Source organism: Lontra canadensis, unplaced genomic scaffold (assembly GCF_010015895.1).
Source record: "Lontra canadensis isolate GAN:19392208 unplaced genomic scaffold, GSC_riverotter_1.0 scaffold19, whole genome shotgun sequence".
NCBI lineage: Eukaryota > Metazoa > Chordata > Mammalia > Carnivora > Mustelidae > Lontra > Lontra canadensis.
In genome coordinates this window covers 10,239,062-10,265,711 of record NW_022631013.1, presented here as the reverse complement: position 1 = coordinate 10,265,711, position 26,650 = coordinate 10,239,062, and the positions used below count along the sequence as shown (strand labels likewise).

Below are 26,650 nucleotides of genomic sequence, written 5' to 3'. Positions count from 1 at the left end.
TATATATATATATATATATATATATATATATATATATATACCACATTGTCTTTATCTATTCATCTGTTGATGGACTTCTAGGCTCTTTCCATAGTTTGGCTATTGTAATGTCACATCTATTTTTATTAATAATATTTATTTATAATGTCCCTGAATGTTTCCCAGGCAACAGAATTCAGCAGTTGTCTTGACTTTCTTTGGTGGTAGGTCCCCATTTCACTACTCACATAACATGTTTTGTCTAAAGGAAGGACCTAGATTTAGAAACTTGCCTAATAGACTTTAGTTATGGAAGGAGGAATTAGAGAAGGAGGTACTGAGAAGAAAAGGGAGTCTAGTGATTTTTTAGTTGATTGTACTAATTTTGCTCAGCTCCTAGACTTGCATTTCCCCCCAAATAAATTTTTTCTCTTTATTCTTTCTTTTTTCCTTCCTTCCCCTTTTTTTTTTTCCCCCCGTCACTTGTACTGGAGAGCCCATAGAATCTCACATTTTTCTATAAGGCTCTATTTCCCCCCATGAAACTCTGATTGTTTTACATTTGTGAAAAGAAAGTTTTGGAAGTTTACAGAAAGATGTTAGTTCTTGAGGTACCCGGCTGGCTCAGTCAGTCTAGCATGAAACTCTTTTTTTTTTTTTTAAGTTTTATTTATTCATTTATTTATTAGAGAGACAGAGTGCAAGCAAAGAGAGCAGCAGGAAGAGGGAGAAGCAGACTTCCCACTAAGCAAGGAGCCTGATGCAGGACTCCGTGCCAGAACTCAGAGATCATGATCTGAGCCAAAGGCAGCTGCTTAATGAGCCACCCAGGCATCCCTAGAGTGCGACTCTTGATCTCAGGGTTGTGAGTTTGACCCCCACATTGGGTGTAGAGATTACTTAAAAAATCTTAAAAAAGAGAGAGAGAGATGTTCTTTATTAAAATGAATATTTATTGGGTGCGCCAGGGTGGGTTTAGTTGGTTAAGCATCAGACTCTTGATTTTGGCTCAGGTCATGATCCTCAGGGTTTTGAGATTGAGTCCTCATGTGGGGCTCCTTACTCAGCCTGAAGTCTGCTTGAGATTCTCTCTGCCCCTCCCTCGGCTTGCACAGCAGGTGTGCTCTCTCTCTTTCTCTCGAAAATAAATAAATAAATCTTTTTTTTTTTTAAGATTTTATTTATTTATTTGACAGACAAAGATCACAAGTAGGCAGAGAGGCAGGCAGAGAGAGGAGGTAGCAGGCTCCCTGCTGAGCAGAGATCCTGATGCGGGGCTCGATCCCTGGATCCTGGGATCATGACCCCAGCCAAAGGCAGGGGCTTTAACCCACTGAGCCACCCAGGCGTCCCTAAATAAATCTTTTTAAAATGAATATTTATTGAGAATTTACCATGTGCCAATCATGGTTCTAAATACTTTACATGTATTATCTTGTGTCATCTTTTTAGTTGTCTTAAGTAATCTATGAGATTATGATCTTACAGATAAACTAAGGTTCTGAAAAGTTAAGTGACTTGCAAAATTTTGCTCATTGCAGGTTCACCCAACCATATGTCAGAGCTGGCATGCATACCCAGTCTAACTTCAGATTTCACTACCTTAACTCCTACACTTGAGTCTGTATGTCACTTAGAAAAATTTGTCTGATGATCTTCACAAACTGAGTCATTTTACTCCTCAGAGTTCAGCTGCTTTATTTCAGTTTCTGAAAGGAATGGTGATTGCAGTCTATTTCTGAAGCTGAGGAAATGACCAGAACCAGAAATTCCTTCATGCCTTCCCTAAAAGGCATTTAGTCAGGAAAATTCTCAACATGTTAGGTTTTCTGAGACATACTCACAGGTACCTAATACATCATGATAAATAAGGTGGACAAGGTGCATGGAAAACCATGTGTAAAAGTCTATCATACAAGCCCAAAAGTCAGTCTTTCTTAGCTCCCCTGGGGGTGAACCACAACCCATCCTTTGAGTTTCTGTCACTATCTACAGTTCCTGGCCCTGAGGCCTCTCAGAGCTTTCACTGTGTCCCAGTGGAAGTAGCATCTTTACTTTCACATGTGGCAGGACACCTGGCTTCTATCCCTAGCCCAACAATATTTAACCTTTGTGATCTTGGATAAGTCACCAACTTCTCTGTGTTTTTTCCCTTATCAAGCATATTGTTTACACAAATTTAGAGATTTAAAATATCTCCCCTGTCTCTTCATAGTGCTTGTAAAAGACCAAAATGAACAAAAGAGCAAAAAAGGTGTGAGAACCCTAAAACTAGAAGGAGATACACCAGACTCTTGTTATCTCTGGGATTATGGGAGGTATATATTTTCTTCTTAATATTTTTCCTGTATCTTCCAAGTTTTCTACAGTAAGCACATCTTCTTTTCTGATAGAAAAAGGAAAGAAAGGTTTAATAAAAAGAACATCACACCTTCTCATCATGGCCTTACAGTCTAAGTAAGTATGAAGTCAGAGTGACAGGGGACATCAGTTACAGATGTGCCTTTCGTGGCCCAGCCAGCCATGGAGCTCTGTGAGCAGCTCATGGCAGGGGCACCTGCCACACCCATTTTAAGGGACTACCATTCTCACTCTTCCCATTTTTGATTAGCAGTAACATACTAGCCATGTAGTTAAAAATCCAGTGTTACAAATTAACAGGTTCTTCCCTTTATAAAAAGATTCACCAGATAGACCTGTTATACTTTTAATAGACTATTTAAAAAATGAGTGCATCTAAAATATGATTCTAAATTTGATTTTAAAGTACAATTCTAAATCTCATGTACAGATAATTTTTATTTTTTTTATTTTATTTATTTATTTTTTTTAACTTATTTGACAGACAGAGATCACAGGTAGGCAGAGAGAGAGGGGGAAGCAGGCTCCCCGCCGAGCAGAGAGCCCGATGCGGGGCTCAATCCCAGGACCCTGGGATCATGACCTGAGCCGAAGGCAGATGCTTTAACCCGCTGAGCCACCCAGGCAGCCCCTGCACAGATAATTTTTAGAAACACAACTGCTTAAATCATGAAGGAACTTACTAAACATTGAAAAAAATTTTTAAACATTTTTTATTTAAATTCAATTAACATGTATTATTGGTTTCAGAGGTATAGGCCTGTGATTCATTGGTCTCATATAATAAGCAGTACTCATTACATCACTTGCCCTCCTTAATGTCTATCACCCAGTTACCCCATCCCTCTACCTCCTCCTTTCCAGCATCCCTCGGTTTGTTTCCTATGTTTGAGAGTCTCTTATGGTTTGTCTCCCTTTCTGGTTTCATCTTCTTTTATTTTTTCTTCTCTTCCCATGTGATCTCCTATTTTGTTTCCACATATGATCATATGATAATTGTCTTTCTCTGCTTGACTTATATCACTTGGCATAATACCCTCTAGTTCCATCCATATTAGTTAAACTTGTAAAAAGTACCTGCATGTTAAGATATTTTATGGCCTATTGTTGAAGTTTGAGTCTGGCAACTTTTGGACTCTTAATTTGGAAACTGTGGTTATGTTCAGTAAAACATAAATTAAAATTTTGAAAGATTGAGAAAATTGAGATAGGACTTCCTTACCCTTAATTCACTGCAAAATAAATGAATTTATCAGAAGTACCTGACAACTTAGTGAAAACCACACGAGCTTTGGAGTCAGACATACTGGATGTGGAATTTGGTTCTGTCACACAGCAGCTTTTTGTGAGCAAATCAACCTCTTTTTTTCTTAAGATTTTATTTATTTATATAGAGACAGACAGTGTGAGCAGGGAAAGGGCCAGAGAGAGAACCTCAGGCAGACTCTGTGCTGAGCACAGAGCCCCACCCAGGGCTCGATCTCACCACCTTGAGATCATGACCTGAGCTGAAACCAGGAGTTGGACGCTTAACCAACTGAGCCACCCAAGTGCCCTGTGATTCAGCCTCTTGAATTTGTCTTCAACATATACTGGGCATAATATAATGAACTCACCTCATATCTAGGCTGTTGTGAAGATTCTATCAAATAATGTTTTATTTAATATATATTTTTTTAATTTTTAAGTAATCTCTACACCCAACATGGAGCTCAAACCCACAACCCCAAGATGAAGAGTCACATATTCCACTGACTCAGCCAGCCAGGCACCCCTCTGTCAAATAATATTTCTTCACCTTTTTGATTCTCAGTAATCAGCACTCCTCCCTCTGTCTAAAATCAGGGCAGCATGTTCACATATGGCTGTGTTTTCAGTGGCAAGAGGCAGTCCTGAGACTTCACCTCTATTTCCCCTTTCCCTTCGGGCTATAGGGACCCAAGTTGGTCTCTACTTCCATGGTCTTAATGGGAATCATGTCAACTGTGATCATGTCAATTGTGATAGCTCATTACTTCCGTGTTCCCACACATCATGCCTGGCCCCCTCTGTGACTGCTTCCTGGTGGAACAGGTGATTGTAATCAGTCATTCCATGATTCATATTTCTGTCTTTGCTTTAGTTCCTAAGATAGATGGGTGGTATGGGACATGGGACATTGCCTTAGAGACAAGTCATGCCCTGGAGACTGTAGTCAGGCTAAATCTATCAAAGATATTAAAAAGAATATATAAGATCAAGAAGTAAATTATCTCTTGAGCTGTTGAATGTTCTCCCCAAGGTTAGTATTCCCCATTGTTTGCACTGCTGTTGGGTACTTACTCTGTATGATTACATGTTTAGGCAGCTTTCTACATAGAATGAAAATACTGCCGTGTACTGACAGTTATATGCCTGGTTTCTATGACTCTCAGCCAACACTTAGGAGCCAGGGGAATTTTTTACTTCTTGAGGGAATCACCCTATGGATTTTATTTTCAGGTGATTCTAAAGGGCAGCAAGGAGCGCAGCACTGGGGCCACTGGAGTTAATGCGGACTCCTCCCGCTCCCATGCTATCATCCAAATTCAGATCAAGGATTCAGCCAAGAGGACATTTGGCAGGTGAGTTGGAAATATGCAAGGAATTGCATTGTCTGCCTTTCCCTAATGTGACTTTGAAATATGTGTTATCAACAACAGGACATTCTGCCACCATAGAGTTTTTCATAAATTCAGGGATACAGAGTAGAGTTGTTAGCCCTGAAATAAATCATTGTATTAAAGTGCCATCAGTTGATTAACCATGAAGTAATGACCTATTGTTGGTCAAGCCTAAGTTATTAAAAGGGACATTGATTGCTTCTAACGTGAAACACAGTATAAGCAAAGAAATAGTAGGAAATGCATCTCAGCTTACAGGCAAAAAAAAAAAAAAAAAAAAAACCCGAAAGAAAAAGAAAGAAAAGAAAAAAATTAATCTATCCTCCTTGAAAGAAGCCATAAGACAATTGGGTACATTCATTGCTGCTCTGGTGCTATCTTAGCAAACTCTGCCACACTGATGGATGAGCCTCTCTCACCTCTGAGTAATGAGTCTTTTTTTTCTTACTTACTAATAATTCCTCCTCTTCTTCTTCTTCTCTTTTTGAGGGGGGGACCTGGAAAGCAGCCCACAAAAGTTTCTATTTAATTATCTAAGTGGTCACCTAAGTGATTTGCATTGTAGTCATTTAGCCTTATAGGAAGAATGTTTTATTAATTTTATTAATTTCTAACAAATGATTAAAACCAACAGAAGTGTCTGAGCAGTGAGGGCAACAGCTGACAGATCAGAGTCTTCTAATAATTTTGGAAAGCTAACAGTATGTCTTTTCTTTCCAGAGGTTGGGCCAGTGTTAATTTCTTCCTGCTGCCCCAAAATGCTGACTGATGTAAAAATAAACCAAGGCCCCCAAGAAGTTATCCCTGCTGTGTGTTTTCTCTAGGATCTCTTTTATTGACTTGGCTGGCAGCGAAAGAGCAGCAGATGCCAGAGACTCAGACAGACAGACAAAGATGGAAGGCGCAGAAATAAACCAGAGTCTTCTGGCTGTAAGTTGTTTGAAAGCTTTGATCTAAAAATCCTTTTTTTTTTTTTTTTTTTTAAGATTTTATTTATTTGACAGGAATCACAAGTAGGCAAAGAGGCAGGCAGAGAGAGAGGGGGAAGTAGGCTCCCCACTAAGCAGAGAGCCCGATGCGGGGCTCGATCCCAGGACCCCAGGATCATGACCTGAGCCGAAGGCAGAGGCTTTAACCCACTGAGCCACCCAGGCGCTCCTAAAAATCCTTCTTGAGAGATTTTTGCCCCTCTTTACATGGAGCCAGAGTGGGTGAAGGTGGGGTGGGGTAGAATCAGCTGAGCAAGGGCATGCTCCTGTCTGGAAGTGGGGTTCCAGGGTTAGAGATAGAGGCTGCCCAATCAGATTCTTATAAGTTCTAGGCAACTCTTTCCTTCTGTTCCTGCCTTTTCTTCCTCTGGTCAATCCCTTAGGAGCAGAAAAGTATTTAGGCAGCAGCTGAATGGTTAACTTAGGTAAGCTTTCTCTCTCTCATCAAGTTTTTAAATTGTATTAATTTTTCAAACATAACAAAATAGAATAAATCACATAATGACCTCCCAAATACTTGCACCCAGCTTCAACATGTGAGAAATCTAAGGAACCCTTTCCTTCCCCTGGTTAGATTATTGTAAAGCAAATCCTGTCATCTTGTCATTTCTTCCACAAATGTTTCATTATCTCGAAGAGATAAGGACTCTTGTTTTTTAATATAACTGTAATGCCATTATCATACCTGAGGAAGTAATTATGTAATGTTATCTATTATCCAGGAAGTATTATGATTTCTCCAGTTGTCCCATAAATGTCTTTTCACAGTTTGTTCAAATCAAGATGCAAACAAGACCCTTGGATTGCTTTTGATAGTCTCTTTTATTCTATATCAGTTCTTTTCTCTTTCTTATTTTTTTTTTAAAGATTTTATTTATTTATTTATTTGACAGATCACAAGTAGGTAGAGAGGCAGGCAGAGAGAGAGGGGGAAACAGGCTCCCCCAGGCGCCTGGTTTTCTCTCTCTCTTAATATCAGTGTATTTGTTGAAGAAAACTGGGTCCATTTGCCCTATAAGATTTTCCAACATTGGGAATTAGGTTGACTGCATCCCCACATTGATGTTTATTATCATACTCTATCCTCTGTGTTTTCTATAAAGTGGCTAAGATCTGTACTCGTGCTGTACAGGAGGGAGCCACTAAGCCACATGTGGTTATTGAGCACTTCAAATGTAGCTCCTCTGAACTGATACATGCCTAAGTGTAAGATACACACTGGATTGTGAAACAGGTATCTTATTAATATTTTTTCATATTGATTACATGCTAAAATAATATTTTTGCTGGTTTTTTATGTTTTTGGCTATATTGGATTACATATAGTTAAGATTATATAATTAAGATTAATTTCAGGGTACCTGGCTGGCTCAGTCAGTTAAGCGTCTACCTTCAGCTCAGGTCATGATCTCAGGGTCTTGGGATCAGCCCACATTGGGATCCCTGCTCAGAGGGGCGTCTGCTTCTCCCTCTCATCCCCCCACTCATGCTTTCTCTTGCTCACTCTCTGAAATAAAATCTTAAAAAAAAAAAAAAAGATTAATTTCTTCTTTTTAATGTGGCTACTAGAGATTTAAAATTTCTTCTTTTTAATGTGGCTACTAGAGATTTAAAATTATACACAAAGTTTGCGCTTGGGGCTAACATATTCCTATTGGGAAAGCACTGTACTAGAAGCTTGATCAGATTGAGGTTCTGGTTTTTTGGCAGGAATTCATGGGTAGTTTTTAGACTTCTTATAGGAACACATCAGGACGTACAGAATGTCTGGTTGTCTTTTTGTGATTTTTTTTAAAAAGATTTTATTTATTTATTTGACAGAGATCACTAGTAAGCAGAGAGGCAGGAAGAGAGAGGGGGGGAAGCAGGCTCCCTGCTTAGCAGAGAGCCCGATGCGGGGCTTGATCCCAAGACCCTGAGATCATGACCTGAGCTGAAGACATCGGCTTAACCCACTGAGCCACCCACGTGCCCCGCTTTTTGTAATTTTTAAGAATTAAAGGTTCAGGGGCGCCTGATTATGATTATCCTGAAATATAGTTCATTCAGTAGAGATAAATGCTTGCTTGATTCTTTGCCTTTACTCACCAGTTTTCAGAATGATTGTGTCCTAGTAACCTAAACCTGACCAATTAATTTGTTGTTATTTACTGTTTTGTTTGGTTTTGTATTATTATAGACTCATTTGTAATCATTATTCTTTTTGTTATTTAAATTATACATCCTTTGGGCAGTGGGAGCCTTTTCAAGTATGTTCCTCTAGTTTTTTTTTTTAAAGATTGATTTATTTATTTATTTGACAGGCAGAGATCACAAGTAGGCAGAGAGGCTGGCAGAGAGAGAGAGGAAGGGAAGCAGGCTCCCTGCTGAGCAGAGAGCCAGACATGGGGCTCAATCCCAGGACCCTGGGATCATGACCTAAGCTGAAGGCAGAGGCTTTAACCCACTGAGCCACCCAGGCGCCCCTGTTCCTCTAGTTTTTTGACCAACTATTAGTCTCTAATAGCTTCTAGCTTCCTGGCATTCTGGCAAGACAAGATGTTCCAGGCTCCTTTGTACATTTCCTTCCCCAGACCTTGAATCAGGCAATTCTTCAACAAGCCTTGGTTTTAGAAGGAAATGGCATTTTGAAACCAGTTAGGGTAAGCACCAGTTAGGGGTGCTTACTACCACTGGGTTAGTCCTTGCTTCTAGGCGTTTTTGTTGTAGCTAGGAAATTGATTTTTTTTAAATTATTTTTATTAACATATAATGTATTATTTGCCCCAGGGGTACAGTTCTGTGAATCATCATGATTTTTTTTTTGAAAGAGGAAAATACATTAGGGATTCATATTAATAAATTGATTCAAAAGTAGGGTAAGTGGGAGAGGGAGAGGCAGGCTTCCTGGCAAGCAGGGAGCCCGATGAGGGGCTCAATCCCAGGACCCTGGGATCATGATTTGAACCAAAGGCAGACCTTAACAATTGAGCCATCCAGGCACCCCACAGCATTTATATAATTTATTTGCTCTTCTTTAGTATATATGTGTTTCAAAATAATGCTGATATTTTTCATAATATGATTATTGAATTCGGATTAAGCTTTCTTTGCAGTTTCCTTTTCACCCTTAGGTTGTATCCCACTTAGGTGTACAGTCATAATACTGTGTTGCACAGTCATGTGAAATCTTTTCTATGTGTTTAAGCTTACCAATTTCATATTCAGTTAAAGTATAAACTGTAGAACAAGCCAATCTGAAAGAAGTCTTGTGTCCATCCCTATCCCCTCAACCCTATTACCTCCCACTTCTTAGATAACCATTTTTTTACCTATATATATATATTTGTATTCCCCTCGAAAAAAAGGGTAGTACACTGTAAACACTTTGCTCTTTTCACTTAACAATATCCTAGAGCTCACTACATGGCTGTATGTAGACATCTTCCTTTTTCCTTTTTGCAGCTGCATAGTGCTGCCTGTGCCCCTCCATATTATTTAAGTCATTTTGATCAAAACTGAAGTCTCCACCTCGGCACTTTATTTCCAGGCCTCATGAGGGATAAATTGCAAAGCAGAGAGAGGTGAGAAAGACAATCCACATCTCTTTTTACTTTTTCAGTTTCTGAATAATTTTTTTTAAAGATTTTATGTATTTATTTGACAGAGATCACAAGTAGGCAGAGAAGCAGGTTGGGGGCGGCAGTGAAGCAGGCTCCCCGCTGAGCAGAGATTCCCGATGCCGGGCTCAATCCTGGGACCCTGAGATCACTACCTGAGCCAAAGACAGAGGCCCAACCCACTGAGCCACCCAGGCGCCCCTGGTTTTTGAATAATTTTAGATTTACGAAAACAAAGTTGCCAAAATTAAATACACAGCATTCCTTCACCCAGTTTCCATATTACTAATATTTTGTATAACCATAATAAAATTATCTAAATCAGGAAATTAACATTGGTATAATACCAAGACAACAACAATAACATCGGTATAATACTATTTACTAATCTACAGACCTTGTGTGAATTTCACCAGTAGTCCCACTAATGCCCTTTTTTTGGTCCAGGATCCTATATTACATTTAGTTGTCATGTTCTCATAGTCTCCTCAGTTTTTATCATCTCTGACTTCAACACCTTCGAAGAGTGCTGTCCTGCCTGGTTTTTTGGTTTGGGTTGTTTTTGTTTTTCGGGTTTTTTTTGCAGATTGTCTGTGAATTTGGGTTTATTCAGTGTTTTCTCAAGATCAGATTGAGGTAAAGAATTTTAAGCAAAAATGCCACATAAATTGTACCCTTCTCAGTGAATCATATAGGTGGTACATGAAGTCAGTATGTCTCATTACTGGTGATGTTAACTTTGATCACTTAGTTAAGATGGTTTGTGCTAAGTTTCTCCACTATAATGTTAACCATTTTCCCTTTGTAATTAATAAATACCTTGAGGCACCTGGGTTGGTTAGGTGTCTGCCTTTGGCTCAGGTCATGATCCCTACATCCCGGGATCATGCCCTGTGGTGGGCTCCCCTCTCATCAGGGAGTCTGCTTCTCCCTCTGCTCCTCCCCCTGCTCATGCTCCCTTGCTTGCTCTGCATGTTCTCTCTCTCTCATAAATAAATAAGTAAATAAATAAATGACTTATGGGGGAGATAGTCTGAAACTATGCAATTTCCTATTTACATCACACTTTCGCTGCCTAATTTTATCATCTGTTGATTCTTTTTTTTTTTTTTAAGATTTTATTTATTTATTTGTCAGAGCGAGAGAGGGAGAGAGAGCGAGCACAGGCAGACAGAATGGCAGGCAGAGGCAGAGGGAGAAGCAGGCTCCCTGCCGAGCAAGGAGTCTGATGTGGGACTCCATCCCAGGACGCTGGGATCATGACCTGGGCCGAAGGCAGCTGCTCAACCAACTGAGCCACCCAGGCGTCCCATCTGTTGATGATTCTTAACCTGGAACAATCATTACTGTGATGTTTACCTCATGAGATTTCCTGTTCCTATCCTCCTTTTTACATTCATTGGTTGGAATTCTGCTATAAGACAGAGCTGTCCTGGAGCGCCTGGGTGGCTCAGTGGGTTAAAGCCTCTGCCTTCGGCTCAGGTCATGATCTCAGGGTCCTGGGATCGAGCCCCAAATCGGGCTCTCTGCTCGGCAGGGAGCCTGCTTCCTCCTCTCTCTGCCTGCCTCTCTGCCCATTCCTTATCAGCCTTTGAGAACAATCTAAGCAATAAAATAAATAATAAAAATGTATTATAATCTAGCAAATAAAAGAAATATCTACTTACTGTTATAAATAATAAATTGTAGGGAAAGGACAGCTCTTTTTTTTTTAAAGATTTTATTTATTTATTTGACATAAATTTAAAAAAAAAAGAAAAGAAAAATACCGGTGGAATTTTGATCAGAATGGCATTAAAAGTATAGATTGCTCTAGGCAGTATCAGGTGCCCCTACTTTTTTTTTTTTAATTTTTTTTAAGATTTTATTTATTTATTTGACAGATCACAAGTAGGCAGAGAGGCAGGCAGAGAGAGACAGAGAGGGAAGCAGGGTCCCTGCTGAGCAGAGAGCCCGATGTGGGGCTCGATCCTAGGACCCTGAGACCATGACCTGAGCAGAAGGCAGAGGCTTAACCCACTGAGCCACCCAGGCGCCCCAGGTGCCCCTACTTTTAAATAAAAGAAGGTCTTTTAAATAAAAGAAGGTCTCAGGGTCCTGGGATCGAGCCCCACATTGGGCTCTCTGCTCAGCAGGGACCCTGCTTCCCTCTCTGTCTCTCTCTGCCTGCCTCTCTGCCTACTTGTGATCTCTGTCAAATAAATAAAATCTTAAAAAAAGAGAGACTTAGTGATCTGAAGGGGCACGTGCACCCGAATGTTTATAGCAGCAATGTCTACAATAGCCAAACTATGGAAAGAACCTAGATGTCCATCAACAGACGAATGGATAAAGAAGATGTGGTATGTATACACAATGGAATACTATGCAGCCATCAAAAGGAATGAAATCTTGCCATTTGCGACGGCGTGGATGGAACTAGAGGGTATCATGCTTAGCGAAATAAGTCAATCGGAGAAAGACAACTATCATATGATCTCCCTGATATGAGGGAGAGGAGATGCAACATGGGGGGTTAAGGGGGTAGGAGAAGAGTAAATGAAGCAAGATGGGATTGGGAGGGAGATAAACCATACGTGACTCTTAATCTCACAAAACAGAGGGTTGCTGGGGGGAGGGGGGGTGGAAGGGGGGGTGGGGTTATGGACATTGGGGAGGGTATGTGCTATGGTGAGTGCTGTGAAGTGTGTAAACCTGGCGATTCACAGACCTGTACCCCTGGGGGGAAAAATATATGTTTATAAAAAATAAAATAAATCCTAAAAAAAAAGAGAGACTTTAAAAAATAAATAAAAGCAAAAATTCTCTATGGGTTTAAGTTAGTGCGTGCTCCTGCTCTCTTTCAAAATAATTATCAGGAAACTTATATCTGAATCTACACCTATGGGTGTGTATATGTGAGCAGGGAGGTGGGCGAGTGGTATATAGGTATTTTCTGTACTTAAGCGCACCTATAACTGCTAATCGTATGAGAGGAGGCAAGAAAAAAGGAGCTGGCAAGCCTAGACTGCCACCACATGAGCTTGGACTTGGGGGCCTGTGGGAAAGTCCCTGGTTTTTCTGTTCCCCACTACTGGGGCTAATCCTAGGATCAGAGCCTTTAGGATGGGAGACCCTCAAATAGACACAGGGAACTCAGGATGTTCACCCTTCTACCTTGAGTTTTCCTGTTGGACAAGAAACTACCAGAGCATTTTGACTTCCTTTTGGAGGACTGAGAATGGCTCTTTTAAGAAAAGTCTGATCTGTTCCTCTCTCTTTGCATGTGGTATTTCCTGCACTTGTTGTTGATCTACCCCTTCGCAGCTGAAGGAATGTATCCGTGCGTTGGATCAGGAACACACCCACACTCCCTTCAGGCAAAGCAAATTAACTCAGGTAAAGTTAAATGTGAACTTTGAGTTTGTTCTGTTTCGTTCATTCGTTTGTTCTTGCATTCATTTGCTCATTCAGCAAAGCCTCCAGTGCCAGCAAAGCATGATGGTCAGCTCAGGAGGGGGAGGGCAGGGAAGGAGTCCTATTCCTTCCAGGTCATTCTAGGCAGAGATGGGCATCCTCAGGCAGAGATGCCTGCAGTATGAAGCGACTGAGCTTTCACGGGCAGTAGTGCACTTCTGGCCACCACCCAACAGCTTTCTGCTTATTTCTAATAGAAACATTTTTGATTTAATGGAGTCTCTGAGCCTTTGGCTGGTATAGCTGTACTAAGCATTTTCTTAGCTGTGAGACTTAGTGTTTCAAGACAAAAAATAATGGCTGGAGTTAAAGATAAGATCTTTAAAAATTTTTAATTTACTATTTGCTTTTTTTTTTTTAGAAATTTTGTTTTTTCTTTTTTTTTTTTTTTAAGATTTTATTTATTTATTTGACAGACAGAGATCACAAATAGGCAGAGAGGCAGGCAGAGAGAGAGGAAGGGAAGCAGGCTCCCTGCTGAGCAGAGAGCCCGATGCAGGGCTCGATCCCAGGACCCCGGGATCATGACCTGAACTGAAAACAGAGGCTTAAACCACTGAACCACCCAGGCGCACCTGCTTATTTTTTTAAAGATTTTTTTTTTTTAAAGATTTTATTTATTTATTTGTCAGAGAGAGAGGAGCTAGAGAGAGCACAGGCAGAGTGGCAGGCAGAGGCAGAGGGAGAAGCAGGCTCCCTGCCAAGCAAGGAGCCCAATGTGGGACTCGATCCCAGGACGCTGGGATCATGAGCTGCTTAACCAACTGAGCCACCCAGGCATCCCAAAGATTTTTTTTTTTTTTTTAAGATTTTATGTATTGTGTGTAAGCCTGACGATTCACAGACCTGTACCCCTGGGGCATATAATACATTATATGTTAATTTTTTTTTTAAGTATTTTATTTATTCATTGGACAGACAGAGATCACAAGCAGGCAGAGAAGCAGGCAGAGAGAGAAAATGAAGCAGGATCCCTGCTGAGCAGAGAGCCTAATGTGGGGCTCGATCCCAGGACCCTGGGATCATGACCTGAACCGAAGGCAGAGGCTTTAACCCACTGAGCCATCCAGGTGCCCCTATATGTTAATTTTTTAAAAAGATTTTATGTATTTATTTGACAGAGAGATGAGAGAGGGAGCACAAGCAGGGGGAGTGGGAGGAGGAGAAGCAGGCTTCCCGACGAGCAGGGAGCCCAATGTACAGCTCGATCTCAGGACCCTGGGATCATGCCCTGAGCTGAAGGCAGACCCTTAATGACTGAGCCATCCTGGCGCCCCCAAACTGTGCTTCTTAATGAATGGAAAATGCCAGTAATTCAGCACTGTAATGGCTGCAGAACAGTGGCTCTGTATGTAGGAGTCTACCTACATACAGACTGCTCTGAAGGCAGTTATGGGTGCCCATGAGTCCTTTCTGCATGCACCACATCCTGTGCTCAGTGGGGGACAGACTAGCGTAGACGGCAGTCTAGGTAAGGATCTTTATATTTTAGCAAAGGTTCTTATTCTGTGCAGCTAACCTAATGGCTCCACAGGGCCTGGGGTAGAACCTGTAATATAACTCATTAGACTCATGATCTGTGGGTTGGATTCTATCTTCTCAAACATGATTTCAACTAGAAATTTAAGAAACCCTTTATGGGTGGTTAGTCCTGATTCTAACATTGGCTCTGACATTTTTTTTTTTTTTTTGAGATTTTATTTATTTGACAAGAGATCACAAGTAGGCAGAGAGGCAGGTGGGGGGTGCAGGGAGCAGGCTCCCCGCTGAGCAGAGAGCCCAATGTGGGACTCAATCCCAGGACCCTAAGACCATGACCTGAGCCGAAGGCAGAGGCTTAACCCAGTGAGCCACTCAGGCGCCCCTTGCTCTGATCTTTGTTAAAACAAGTTCACCATCCCCAGAAAATGCGTTCCTGTTTAATCCCACATCAGGCTCCTTGCTCAGCAGGGAGCCAGCTTCTCCCTCTGCCTGCCGCTCCCTCTGCTTGTGCTCGCTCTCTCAAATAAATAAAATCTTTAAAATAATAATAATAATGGTAATACTTCAGAAAAAAATGAAAAAATAATTCAGGGTCACTTGGCTCAGTCAATGGAGTGTGACTCTTGGTCTTGGAGTTGTGGGTTCAAGCCCTATGTTAGGTATAGAGATTGTTTAAAAATAAAATCGTTTAGGGATGCCTGTGTGGCTCAGTCATTAAGTGTCTGCCTTTGGCTCGGGTCATGATCCTAGGGTCCTGGGATCGAGCTCCATATCGAACTCCTTGCTTGGCGGGGACCTGCTTCTCCCTCTCCTTCTGCCCTGCTTGTGCTCTCTCTCAAATAAAGAAATTTTTAAAAATAAATAAAATTGTTTAATAATAATAATTCAAACAGTATATGTATATACAAGTACAAAAGATGGCAAGAGGTACCTGAAAATCCTACCTCTCAGTGATAATCACTGCTACATTTTGGTGACTATCCTTCCAGATGTTTTCCTGCCCACATATCTACACATAGATCTACTTATAGAGTTATGGAATCATATGCCTTCTTCACTCAAAGTTGTAGATCTTCCCGTGTACCTAAGTTCAGATATACCTAATTATTTTTAAAGGTTGTACTGTAGTCAGTTAATATTTAGTTTGCAGGGCACCTGGGTGGTTCAGTTGGTTAAGCTCCTGCCCTCGGCTTAGGTCATGATTCCAGGGTCCTGGGATCAAGCCCCACATTGGGCTTCCTGCTCAGCAGAGAGTCTGCTGCTCCCTGAGCTTGTGCTATCAAATAGATTAAAAAAAAAAAAAAAAGTATTCAGTTCCCTGTTTACAGACTCCTATTTTCTAATTATTATAATGCTATAAAGCATATCCCATATATTACTTTTCTTTTTTAAATCAACTGAGCAGTTCTCTCTAGGATAATGTCCTGGAAGCATGCACATTTTTTATATTTTTATACATATTGCCAAACTGTCTTCTCAAAAGCTTATACCGTTTCATTGTACACATGAAATGGTATAGCAATGTAGAAAAGTGTCCATTTCCCTAGACCCTCACCAGGGCCAGGGTATTATGAGTCTTACTTAATCTTATGGGTGAAAAATACTAGTGTTTTTACTAGTTTGTTTGTATTTCTTTGGTTGGTGAAGTACCTTTTTTCTGTGTTTTTGATCATTTGTATTTATTCTTTGTAAATTGCCTTTTTGTAGGAGGGAGGGGAGCTATGGCCCCGTGTCCTGCACACAATAAGTAGTCAGTATGTCCTTTGTTAATTGATTTCATTGACCTGGTTCTGTTTTGGACAGGTCCTGAGGGATTCTTTCATTGGTGATGCCAAAACCTGCATGATTGCCAACATCTCACCAAGCCATGTGGCCACCGAACACACTCTGAATACCTTGCGTTATGCTGACCGGTGAGTCGCTCCCAGGTAGCAGGTTGTGTGTGTGTGTGTGTGTGTGTGTGTCTCAAACACACACAGAGATCTGATCTTGAGCTCCAGCAGAAGTCTGTTCTGGAGGCCATGATCCTAGTACCAGGGGAATGTGTAATTGGTCATTTGAAGACTGTGACTTGGTAGGCCTTGCCATTTGACAAGTGTGAATGTGACAAGAGAAAGGGGACACATTTTCAAAAATGGCCACAGGGGTCATTGAGCTCCCTGTAAGGATTGGATTAAAACCAAAACAAAGGCAAAGACATTTTATGGGACCCCCAGGCAGAAATACTGCTCCCTCCTGGGATATTTTAGTGAACAATCTACAGACCACTGGAGAATCACATTTTTACTTGATGTCACCTTGTGATTCTAAATTCTTACAGTGTTTTTAAATATCACAAGAGTTAAGAGACTGATCTTGACAAATGAATCCTGGCAGTAATCTCTCAAGTTCCCATGTGGAATAGAGCATGGTTCTCTATTCTCTATCTAGCAGGTGATTTTGCCTCCCATTGGACATTTGGCAACGTCTGGAGAGATTTTTGATCATCATGACTAGAGAGAAGTGCTACTGGCATTTAGTGGGTGGGAGCCAAGGGTACTGCTAAACATCCCACAGTGCATGGGACAGCTCCCTACAACAAAGCATTACCTGGGTCCAAAGACTGCTTGTGCAAAGGTTGAGAAACCCTAGGAATAGCCAAGTCACTTTTCCTTTAACAGAATTAGCACAAGCCTGCTTATTTCCAGAGGATTTTGCTTCCTGAGTACCCAGCAAGTTTGAAGGAACTCATTTTCTTAGAGAAGCCTAAAAGGAGATGGATTGTAGGAAAACGGGGCTCTGGCTATGGGGTAGCAGGTGAGTGGAGACACCAGGCTCCCAAGTTGGCCCACGTTCAAGAAGTACACACGGGCCCTAACATGGGGAATGTAGTACGGTTCTGAGACAAGCTTCCCTGGCTTATCTCATGGGACTGAGGTGTTTTCCAAAACTTCTGATCATAGAATGTGTAGTATATATTTATATCCTAAGACTGTACCCATCTTTTTTGTAATGCTTTTCTTTGGTTTTTGAAAAGTATAGAAAAGGAATTAAGGGGCATGCTAGAATACACATTTAACATAAAATGGTCATTTACAGGGTCAAAGAACTTAAAAAAGGCGTTAAATGTTGTACTTCAGCTACAAGTCGAAATCGGACCTCTGGAAACTCTTCTCCAAAAAGAATTCAGAGCTCCCCTGTGGCCCTGCCAGGGGACAAGTGTTCTCCCAAAAAGGTCAAGCTGGGGCTTCAGCAGTCATTCATGGCAGCTCCTGGCTCCACGAAAGGGAAGGCCCATCCTCTGGCCAGCCACCCGCCCAACATCCCTTTTGCACCTGTACCTAAAATTCCTGGTAAGACAGGTGGACCCAGAGGGAGTCCTCCCCAGGAGTGGGTCATTCAGACCAGCCCTGTCAAAGGAGCCACGCAGTCTAGACATTCAGCTCAAAAAAGGGCAGAAGAATCTGCACCCTTGTGCTGTGAGAAAAATCAAATGGGCAACAAAACTGCCCGCAGGTGGGGAAGCAAGGCTGCCAGCCCAGGAGAAGCCCCAGCACGCGGGAAGCTACCCTCCAAGTGCAAGACAGTGCAGCCTGTGCAGCGGCAGCTGGTGTCACGGGCCGAGCTCTCCTCTGGCAGCCTCCACCACTTAGCAAAATCCGGGCAGGGCAGCAAGGGGAGCACATCTGCCAGGCCTGCCTCACAAGTGTGGACAGACGTCCCTCCACATCAGAAAGAGAGGGAGGAACATTTGCGCTTCTATCATCAGCAGTTCCAGCAGCCACCTCTCCTCCAGCAGAAGTTCAACTACCAACCACTGGAAAGGTTTTTATGCCAGTACAGGCCCCTGGAGGGGCAGTTCCAGTTCCAGAATGAGACCCCTCTCCCCTTCTGCTCTTACTCTGAGAGCCAGGATGGAGCCCATGCTGAGGATCTTGATGACAGTGATTTCAGTGAAGATTCTTTTTCACACGTCTCCAGTCAGAGGACCACAAAGCAGAGAAACACCCTAGAGAACAGCAAAGGCTCATTCTTCCTTCATCAGAGGGAGGAAGGTCCTGTGGAGGTGGCCAAAAGGCAGCAGAGTCTGCTTTTTAACCCTAGGACAGATGGTGACGAGACGGGTCCAACTGGAAACTGGATGTACTCTAGGGACCCCACAAACTACAGAGGAGCAGCGCTCAGTCATGGCCACGGCTCAAGTAAGGTGACTTTGGACTGCAACAGAGAGGAGTCTTCCTCCTTGGGGCTTTCCCCTAGAGACAACCCAACAGAGAAGCCTTACTGCTCACAGGTAGACTTTGTATGTGGCCAGGAAGGTGGTGGAGACCCACCCTCTGAACTCAGACAGAATGCTTTCAGAAGTGAGGTTCCTGGGCAGGTTGAGGGTAGTTCACTACCCGCAGAAGAAGACAGTTTCATTTTCTCACTATCCCATGAGGCATTTCCAGGATCTCCAGACCAAAGAGAGACAGTCAGCACGCCTGTGAGAGAAGTTGGCCAAGACAGCCCAAGTCACCCAATGGTGACTGAAACCATGAAAAACAGTTACCCTTACCAAGAAGACAACTGTAGAGGGGAATCAGACACATGTTCTGAATATGCTTCTGGACTGATGGCTCCCCTCACTGTGTCCCTCCTGGAGAACACAGACGACGAGGGCCCTCCTCCCTTGGAACGGCTGGCCCAGGATGGGCTTGCTCACAGTCTAGTGGCAGCAGGGGGCCCTCCTGTGGGCCACACAGTGTCATCCGGTGATCAGAAGGCACTCCTGCCAGTGTCTTCAGCAGCTGGGCACTTGTGGCTTTCATCATCTCCCCCTGACAATAAGCCAAATGGTGATCTTCCAGCTCTGTCCCCATCACCCATCCGTCAGCACCCACCTGAGACGTTGCCCATCAGTGAGACTGACCCAGGGGAGGTCTGCCAGAGCAGAGAGCCTGTACTCTCCTCCCAGGAACACTCGAGTAGCCAGCGGTGTGATGCTGATGCTGAGGTGGCAGAGCTGAGCAGCTCCCAGGGTTTTCCAGGAAAGCCCTTCCCCCACATACATACTGGAGGACCCCACCCTGCACCTCTGCTCACCGCACGAACAGAAAGTAGTGATATGGCTGACCAGTCCTGGGCACAGGAACGAAAACCTCCAAAAGGACTTGATTGGCAGGAGCTAAGTCTACTGAGAGACCCCATCAAGTTGCCCTGCTACAACAACAACATCGTGTGGTTCAAATACAGGCCGATCCCAAGGTGCTTAGCAAGACCAGGCTCTCCCCTGGCCCCTGGCTGCTCTCCAGAGACTGCAGGGACACTCCACCAGCTCACCCTGGGGCCTGCACAGTAAGTTGGACACCCTCCCCAAGACTGGAGGCCCTCTGGCATCCCTCCTCCCACCGCAACTAAACATTTGTCTGTTCTGGAAACGGTTATCATTGCTTCAGTGTCAGAGCTACACTACAACTAGACAGGCTTTGCCCGCTTTTCAAGGGAGCAGGCCTGCCCGGGTGGGTGAACCCTGAGTCTGGGAAAGCTGGGCCTTGAGTGAGAAAAGGGAGGATCTGTCCCCTTCAGCAAGCCTGGGACCAGTGGTGACATCAGAATCCTCTTCATTCTGTCGGATCTGTGTTCCTGGAAGTGCTGCCCAGGGACACAGTAGCTACAGCCTTGTGCCCTCAGAACCAAGGCAGGCTGGGGAACTTGCGAGATGGTGAAGGTCAAAAACAGAGGGACTGGTGATTTGTGCTGCTTTCTCCAAAGGATGCTGTGAATGGTGCAAGAGAGAGGCAATAGAAAGTGTAGAGAAAGGAGGCAGAGAGATCCAGCAGGGCCCCTCAGCATTAGGGGCCGGGGAGCTGGTGGGTATATGGAAACAAAGGCTACAGCCCTTTGCTAGGGTTCCTGGTATCTAGGCCAGCTGTGTGTCTCCTGCTCACTGGGGCTCAGGCCAGGGCCAGGGACAAAGAGGACATGGAGGGTTACACAGATGAGGAGCCTGCCTGTCCCAGGAGACGATCTTGCTGTCTCCATGGCCTCTACCCAGTGGTAGGATCTGACAAAAGGCAGATCCTCCAGTTTCGAACTCAAAGCCCCTGCTTTGGTCCCTGGACTCCCTCAGGAAGGAAAAATGATGGCAGGCGAGGCAGCAGTCCGCACCTTGTCCCAGGTGTGCCAGCTACAGTGGTCATAGCCTTGAGCCTTTTGGCAGGGAAGCCATGGGAAGCTCCTGTAGTAGGGGAGAAGCAGCACTCATCCCTGTCCCTCAGTGTAGCTGGGGAGGCAGGGACAGATCGAGAAGCCCCTCTGCCAGTATCTTCTTGGTATAATTTAGTCCCTAGATAAGTCCTGAGAATTACAGGTGACGGGAGGAGCGGTGGGGTGGCCCTGGTCAAAGTTTTGACCATTCTGAGGAGGGGCAGTTCCTGGCCTGGAAATGAGGCTTAGCCTCAGAAAGCTGCCTGGGAGAGATGCGAGGCCCAGGGGATCACACTATCCCCTCTGGTGTTCCCAGGCAGGTGGTCATCCAAGCACACCAGGAACAACTGGATAAAATGGCAGAACTGGTCTTCAAGGAGGAGACCCTGATGAGTCAGCTGTCTCTTCACGTAAGTAGCCTTGGCTAGACACTCAGGGGCTGGTGGGAATTAGCCTGCAGGTACTCTCCTGGCCATCCTTGTTTGCTGTGGTTATGGTGAAGGGTCTGCTGTCCTACTCTAAGAGGACTTGGGCCTCCTCTCGCCATTCCTCTGACATAGCTCAAGGGTTTGCACAGACAGGTGGGAGTTGGAGTTGCACTCCCCATTTCCAGGCTAAAATGTTTCCAGCCTCTATCCTTTGCCATTCTGCCTTTTTATTGGCTTGCTGGAGCCCCTCCCTGTGATGGTAAGTGACCTGCCACGTGCTGACCAAAGGCACTTTGTTTTGTTTTTCTAAATAGGCTCCACACCCAGTGGAGGCTTGAACTCACAACCCTGAGATCAAGACCTAAGCCAAGATCGAGAGCTGGACACTTCACTGACTGAGCCACCCAGGTGCCCCTCAGCCAGAGGTACTTTTGCAAAGATACCCCTCGCCCTGCAGAATACCGCTCTACATAGAAGTTTCTCAAGTGCAGGGGTGCATGGCTGGCTCAGTCAGTGAAGTGTGCACCTCTTGATCTTAGAGTTGATCTTAGGGGTTCGAGTCCCACACTGGATTTAGAGATTACTTTAAAAAAAAAAAGTCTCAAATGCAGAGAAATGAGCCTCATCCTGTGTCACAGGTAGTGTCCTGCAGGCTTTCTAGCTGAATAATGGGCCTAAGGGTTCTGAAAACTCCCTGCAAGAAAAGGGACTAGAAAAGCAGATCCTGACAGAAGGCCAACAAAACCAAAAGCTCCATTTGTCCTTTGTTTCCTTCCTCAGGATTTTGAAGATTTTGTGACCCAGCTGGATGAAATCCTGGCTCTGAAATCCCAGTGCATCCAGGGTCTGAGGAGCCAGCTTCAGCTGTACCTGGCCTGCCACAGGCCAGCCACAGCCCCTGAGAGGACAGTGGTGGCTTAGAACAAGACCCGGTATGAGGTGATGGAGCAGCTCAGGAGGCTGTGCTGAATTCCCAGGGGCTGGAGGGGCCTCTGCCATCTCCTTCCAGATCCTAGAACCCACTCCCTGGTCCTGCCCATGTTAGCCTCTCCCCAGCCACACATGGCCTCGATTAGGCCCAAGCCTATGTCCCTCAGTTCCAAGCACAGGAACATTTGTAGGGAAGGGCAGAGCAGCCTGAAAAACTTAGTATGCCCTCCTATTCCTGTGGTACTGGAAGAGTATTTATCTTACTGACCCCTTGTCTGTGGAGATAAGGTTCTAGAACAATTACTAAAACCGAGGACACTTGGTTCTAGTAATCTTGCGGAGGTTTCCAAATTTTGAGGACCAGAGGATGGGGTGGGCCAGTGCTAACCTAGAAGCTGGGGAAGAAAACATGATGAATTTCAGGAGCTTTGTTAGCTGAATGCTATTCTTCAAGACTCGACCAAAAACTAAAACACTCCCCATTAGCCCTTGGAGAGTGATGGGACAGGCCTCATGTCCCCAGTTACCCTCCCTCCCAGCAATTCAGAGACAGAAGAGAGTACCCACATCACTGCATTACTCTTTTTAACAACACTCATGCTCCTGTAGCAGTTCCTGGCTCCTGCCTCTTCACCTACCACACCCTCTCATGGAAAGTTAAGTGGAGGATCTCTTTGCCTTACCTTTATCCAGCATCACCCTGGCTGCCCACTCTCTCCCAAGGGCCTGTGTTCAGTAGTATCTTGGCACTAAAAGCTCTAGTCAACAGTCTGAGACTCTGAGGCAGAATTTTTTTTATACACGCCTCAAGACAAAGTGGTCACTTCCTAGGGCCACCTTGGGTCAGTAAGATGCAGGTGTCACGGTCTTGGCTCTGACGCCCCCTGTAATGTGCAGAAACTTAAATTTCTTACAGGGAAAGGATACCTTTTTAAGGTTTAAAAGGAGGGCTTAATAGGGTAGGAGAAGGTCTGACTGGCTTTCTGACTGCAGCCCTGTCATCCTTTGCCTGATCTGAACACTAGAGGGCGGCCTTTTTCCAGCTTCGTGGCCCAAAGGTTCTGCTGTCTTAATGATCATGTGATCCTTAAAAGAATTAGAGACCTGCTCCCAGCCAAAAGCACTAGAGGACTGTGAGATGACAGTTAAGTATAAGGACAAGAAACTTAAGGGAGCAATCTAGTTCCCTCAGCTACAGCAGCACCACCGAGAGCTAGTCAAACAGTCTGAATCCAGTCCTGCCTGCAGCACAAAAATGCCTGACGCGTCTCACAGGAAAAGGTACTTCCCCTCTTCTGAGTGAGTGCCCCAAAAGCCCAGACTGTCTGACCTCCACAGTCTTGCAGGAAGGCATGTCCTTGGTTCCAGAGACTGAGCTTAGGTCAGATTTATAAAGCCAGGGCCGACTGCATGGCCAGCTCCTGGGTCCCACAGGCCTATAGTGGGAGACAGTACTAAAAAGACAGAAAATGGTTAGTACCTGTTTCATCCCAGGCAAATCCAAGCAGGAATCCCTTTCTCACCCACCCCCACCCCTCCATAAAATAGCACTTGGCAATAAAGGAATTATCACAGCAGGACATACCTTTTAGATTTTTATTAGTAGTTCTCTGAAGAATCAAAATAGTTAGCAAATTAGATTCATCAAGACTGTATATCCTTTGTATTTATCTTTAATGATGTACAACAGAATATAAAACGAAAGAGACTGATTTCTATGACTAGGTGTTACTACTCATTGTGTCATCCTAGAGCAGGGGGCTGGAGGGAGAGGCTGTTCTCCAAGGAGAACAGAGGTGGAGTTAGTGCTGGGCTACTATACTGCAGCCTGTTTCTCCCCCACTCAGTGTGCTGGGAGGGGGCCAATGATTTCTTAAACTGACTTTCCTAGAGTAGGGGGCTCTAAAATCCTGGGTAGCAGAGGATGGTGGTCCAAACCAAGCCAAAAGAAAGAGGCTGGGGTAGGGAAGCATGGTAACTGCCTGGCAGATGAGGCCAACTCCACATCCCATGGGGAAAGGGCATTCTTTGCACCTCAGAGACATTACAGAACCAGTGTAACACTAAGAGACTTTGTTAAAGGAAGTGGGCAGGGAAAAAAACCCTGGAAGAACCTTTTCAATTGCACTCAACTTGGATTAGAGTTCAGTCCACCAGTGCAGTGGAGGGCAGCATCTAGCCCCAAAGCAGCACTGAGTCTGGCCCTCCCACCCCTTCTCCCTGACTCCTTTTGGCAGCTGGGCCAGGTTTCGGCTGAGGACGTACAGACCCCTGGAGGGCCGAGGTGGGAAGGACACTTCTCAAAATACAAATACATTTAATATAGAAGGAGCCAGGGCCATGCTGGAGGCATTCACATGCCTGAGTCTTTCCTACTTTCTCCCCAGCTCAGAGACTGGCAAGCACAGTCTCCACTCCTGACCTTCCACCCCCAAAAGAAAACCAGAAGTGTGGCCCTTCTCCTTCCCCACACATGGGCTCTTCAGGGCCTCCCGCAGGGGTGGTTCCATGGCAGGGCCTAGGCAGCATCTGGTCTCAGCTGGCTCCTGCCCGAGCCATGAGGTCTTCCAGAGCATTGTCCTGGTCATTGTTGTGTAGTAGCAGAACCTCCTTAATGTCTTTCAGTTCAAAGCCCATTTCCTTAAATTTGCTCATTAACTGGAGAAACTCCATCATCTAAGGGACAGAAGAGAGTAAATATTGAAGAAAGGGGTCAGGCCACATAGAGTAGAGGAATGTGCATGCAGGGGGCTGCCTGGGGAAGTCTACATCTTTTGCCAGAGGCTTATGAGTCCCTTTGAGGTCCCCTAGCAAGCTAAGGGCGGCTGTGGAGGAAGCCAGGGGAGAATGCTTGATGCTACAACCCATCATCCTTAAGGAATTTTGCCCAGTTCCAAATCCTGCTGACTCATGGGTCCCACTAACCAAAATCCACACTCACACCAATGCAGGATACTGAAACCAAAAACAGCTGCTCTCCAGGGAACAGGATAGGCAAAGCGACTAGCAGTGTCCCCAATCATCCAAAAGTCTAGCTTTTTGCCCAGGTCATTTCCCTTTTCCTTCCCTGGGACTCTAGTCATCTTCAACCCAATGCTTCATTAAGCCTAACTACCCAAACTAGCAATATGCCTATCTGGACACTTCAGAGAGAGTGCATTCTGGCTACCTCTGCCTGCAGTCACTGGCAGGCAGGGGGCGGTTCTTGGCCAGACGATGCTACTTTGTCCATCCTTTGCAGAGGGTTCCCATGAAGCACGAACGGTCCTACCTTTTCCTCTGAACACTGGTGCATTTCCAGAGCCTCTTCCACTAAAAGAGGGTCGAAGCCCTTCTCACAGAGCTGTCCATGTGCGAAGAGATAGTCGAGAATCTTAAGAAAAGAAAGAGGTGAGCACCTACTACCGCTCTCGACGGTGCTTTGCAAGAGTCTCACACAAGCCAGCAATGTGAGGTCTGCTCCCCACCTGGCTAGGACTGGATTCTGTATCGTGAACTGCATCCAACATAGCAGGACTTCAGTGACTATTTGCTGAACAGGTCGCCACACCCTTCTAAACCTGAGTAATTTTTCAAAGGAGTTCCTGTCACAGCTGACTCACATCTCCATGTCAATTCCATAGCCTGGACAGGATATTCTAACAGCCCAAATCAGAAAATGCCCCCAAGGTTTAGGACTCCAGTACCCTATTTGGGAACACCCCGGGGCAGCTTTGACAGGATAAACATTTGAAGGAGGCATCTCTATATCAAGCCTAATGTGCCCTCTCAGGAGGGGCAGAAAAGGGCAGAGAATAGTCCCAATGGCTCCAATGCTCCCAGGGCTTTCCTCCAGCCTAGGTCCCAGAGCAGCCCCCTAAGTAGGAGCACCGCTACTGAGGCTGCTGTCCCCCCGCCCCGCCCCCGCCCCAGCAAAATGCCCTGAGTCCTGCAACTCACCAGAAAGGACGCTGGGGCTATAAGTGTGATTGGGCTCTATGATACAAGCAGGACATTGGTCTAGGACCTCTCTCCAGCATGACCCCCTGTCCCACCCCGAGCCAACCACTCACTCACCTGCTCAATATTCTCTCCTTTCTTCTTCATGGCTCTCAGGACACACTCATATGAGTAGCCCATGTTGACCACTGTCTCCACACACTGCCGCTCACTGGGGGACAGTGTCTGCAGTTCAGAATAGGCCTGGGGACAGCTGGGAGTGTTGGGCACTTGTGACACTGAGAAATTAGGAGGTGTGACCTGGTGGTGAAAAAACAAGAGGATCAGGCAGGAAGAAAGAAGACTGAGGCCCCAGAAGCCATGTCACTTGAAGCAGCCCAGTCCAGGGGCTTGCCATTTCTGACACTAATCAAACTCCCAAACAATCCACTTGCAAGAAGGAGCTAGGTTGCTGGCCAGACATCCTGACGAGGGGTAAGGGAGCAAACAGGCAAGGGAAAGAAAAGCTGGGCAGACACCTAAAATTGTGTCTGTCCGCTGCCCTCATCCCAGCTTACAGAATGAGAAAATACCACAAAAGCCACATGCCCTTCTGTGTTTAAATCCCCTGGGCTTGAACTGGAGAAGTTCTGAGGCTGGCCATGGGACTGATAGCAAGATGGCTGCTATGATTTCTC

The 26,650-nt window shown here is 44.7% G+C and overlaps 2 protein-coding genes across 6 annotated transcripts in view; one reads left to right on the top strand and one right to left on the bottom strand.

Moving 5' to 3' along the window:
• The window catches only part of KIF24 (kinesin family member 24), a 78,586-nt gene extending 55,897 nt beyond the window's left edge, over window positions 1-22,689 (top strand). For all 4 annotated transcript variants that reach the window (XM_032860395.1, XM_032860398.1, XM_032860394.1 and 1 more), the window contains exons 7-13: window positions 4,822-4,943; window positions 5,807-5,912; window positions 12,877-12,948; window positions 16,312-16,421; window positions 17,587-19,824; window positions 20,993-21,086; window positions 21,885-22,689. In XM_032860395.1, the coding sequence (XP_032716286.1) occupies window positions 4,822-4,943; window positions 5,807-5,912; window positions 12,877-12,948; window positions 16,312-16,421; window positions 17,587-19,824; window positions 20,993-21,086; window positions 21,885-22,025 (2,883 nt within the window). In that variant the 3' untranslated portion in view covers window positions 22,026-22,689. The remainder of the gene's footprint in view (window positions 1-4,821; window positions 4,944-5,806; window positions 5,913-12,876; window positions 12,949-16,311; window positions 16,422-17,586; window positions 19,825-20,992; window positions 21,087-21,884) is intronic.
• A 989-nt stretch (window positions 22,690-23,678) lies between these two features.
• UBAP1 (ubiquitin associated protein 1) overlaps window positions 23,679-26,650 on the bottom strand; it is a 61,515-nt gene continuing 58,543 nt past the window's right edge. For both annotated transcript variants that reach the window (XM_032860399.1, XM_032860400.1), the window contains 3 exons: window positions 26,091-26,273; window positions 25,306-25,407; window positions 23,679-24,710 (listed from right to left, as the gene is read on the bottom strand). In XM_032860399.1, the coding sequence (XP_032716290.1) occupies window positions 24,570-24,710; window positions 25,306-25,407; window positions 26,091-26,273 (426 nt within the window). In that variant the 3' untranslated portion in view covers window positions 23,679-24,569. The remainder of the gene's footprint in view (window positions 24,711-25,305; window positions 25,408-26,090; window positions 26,274-26,650) is intronic.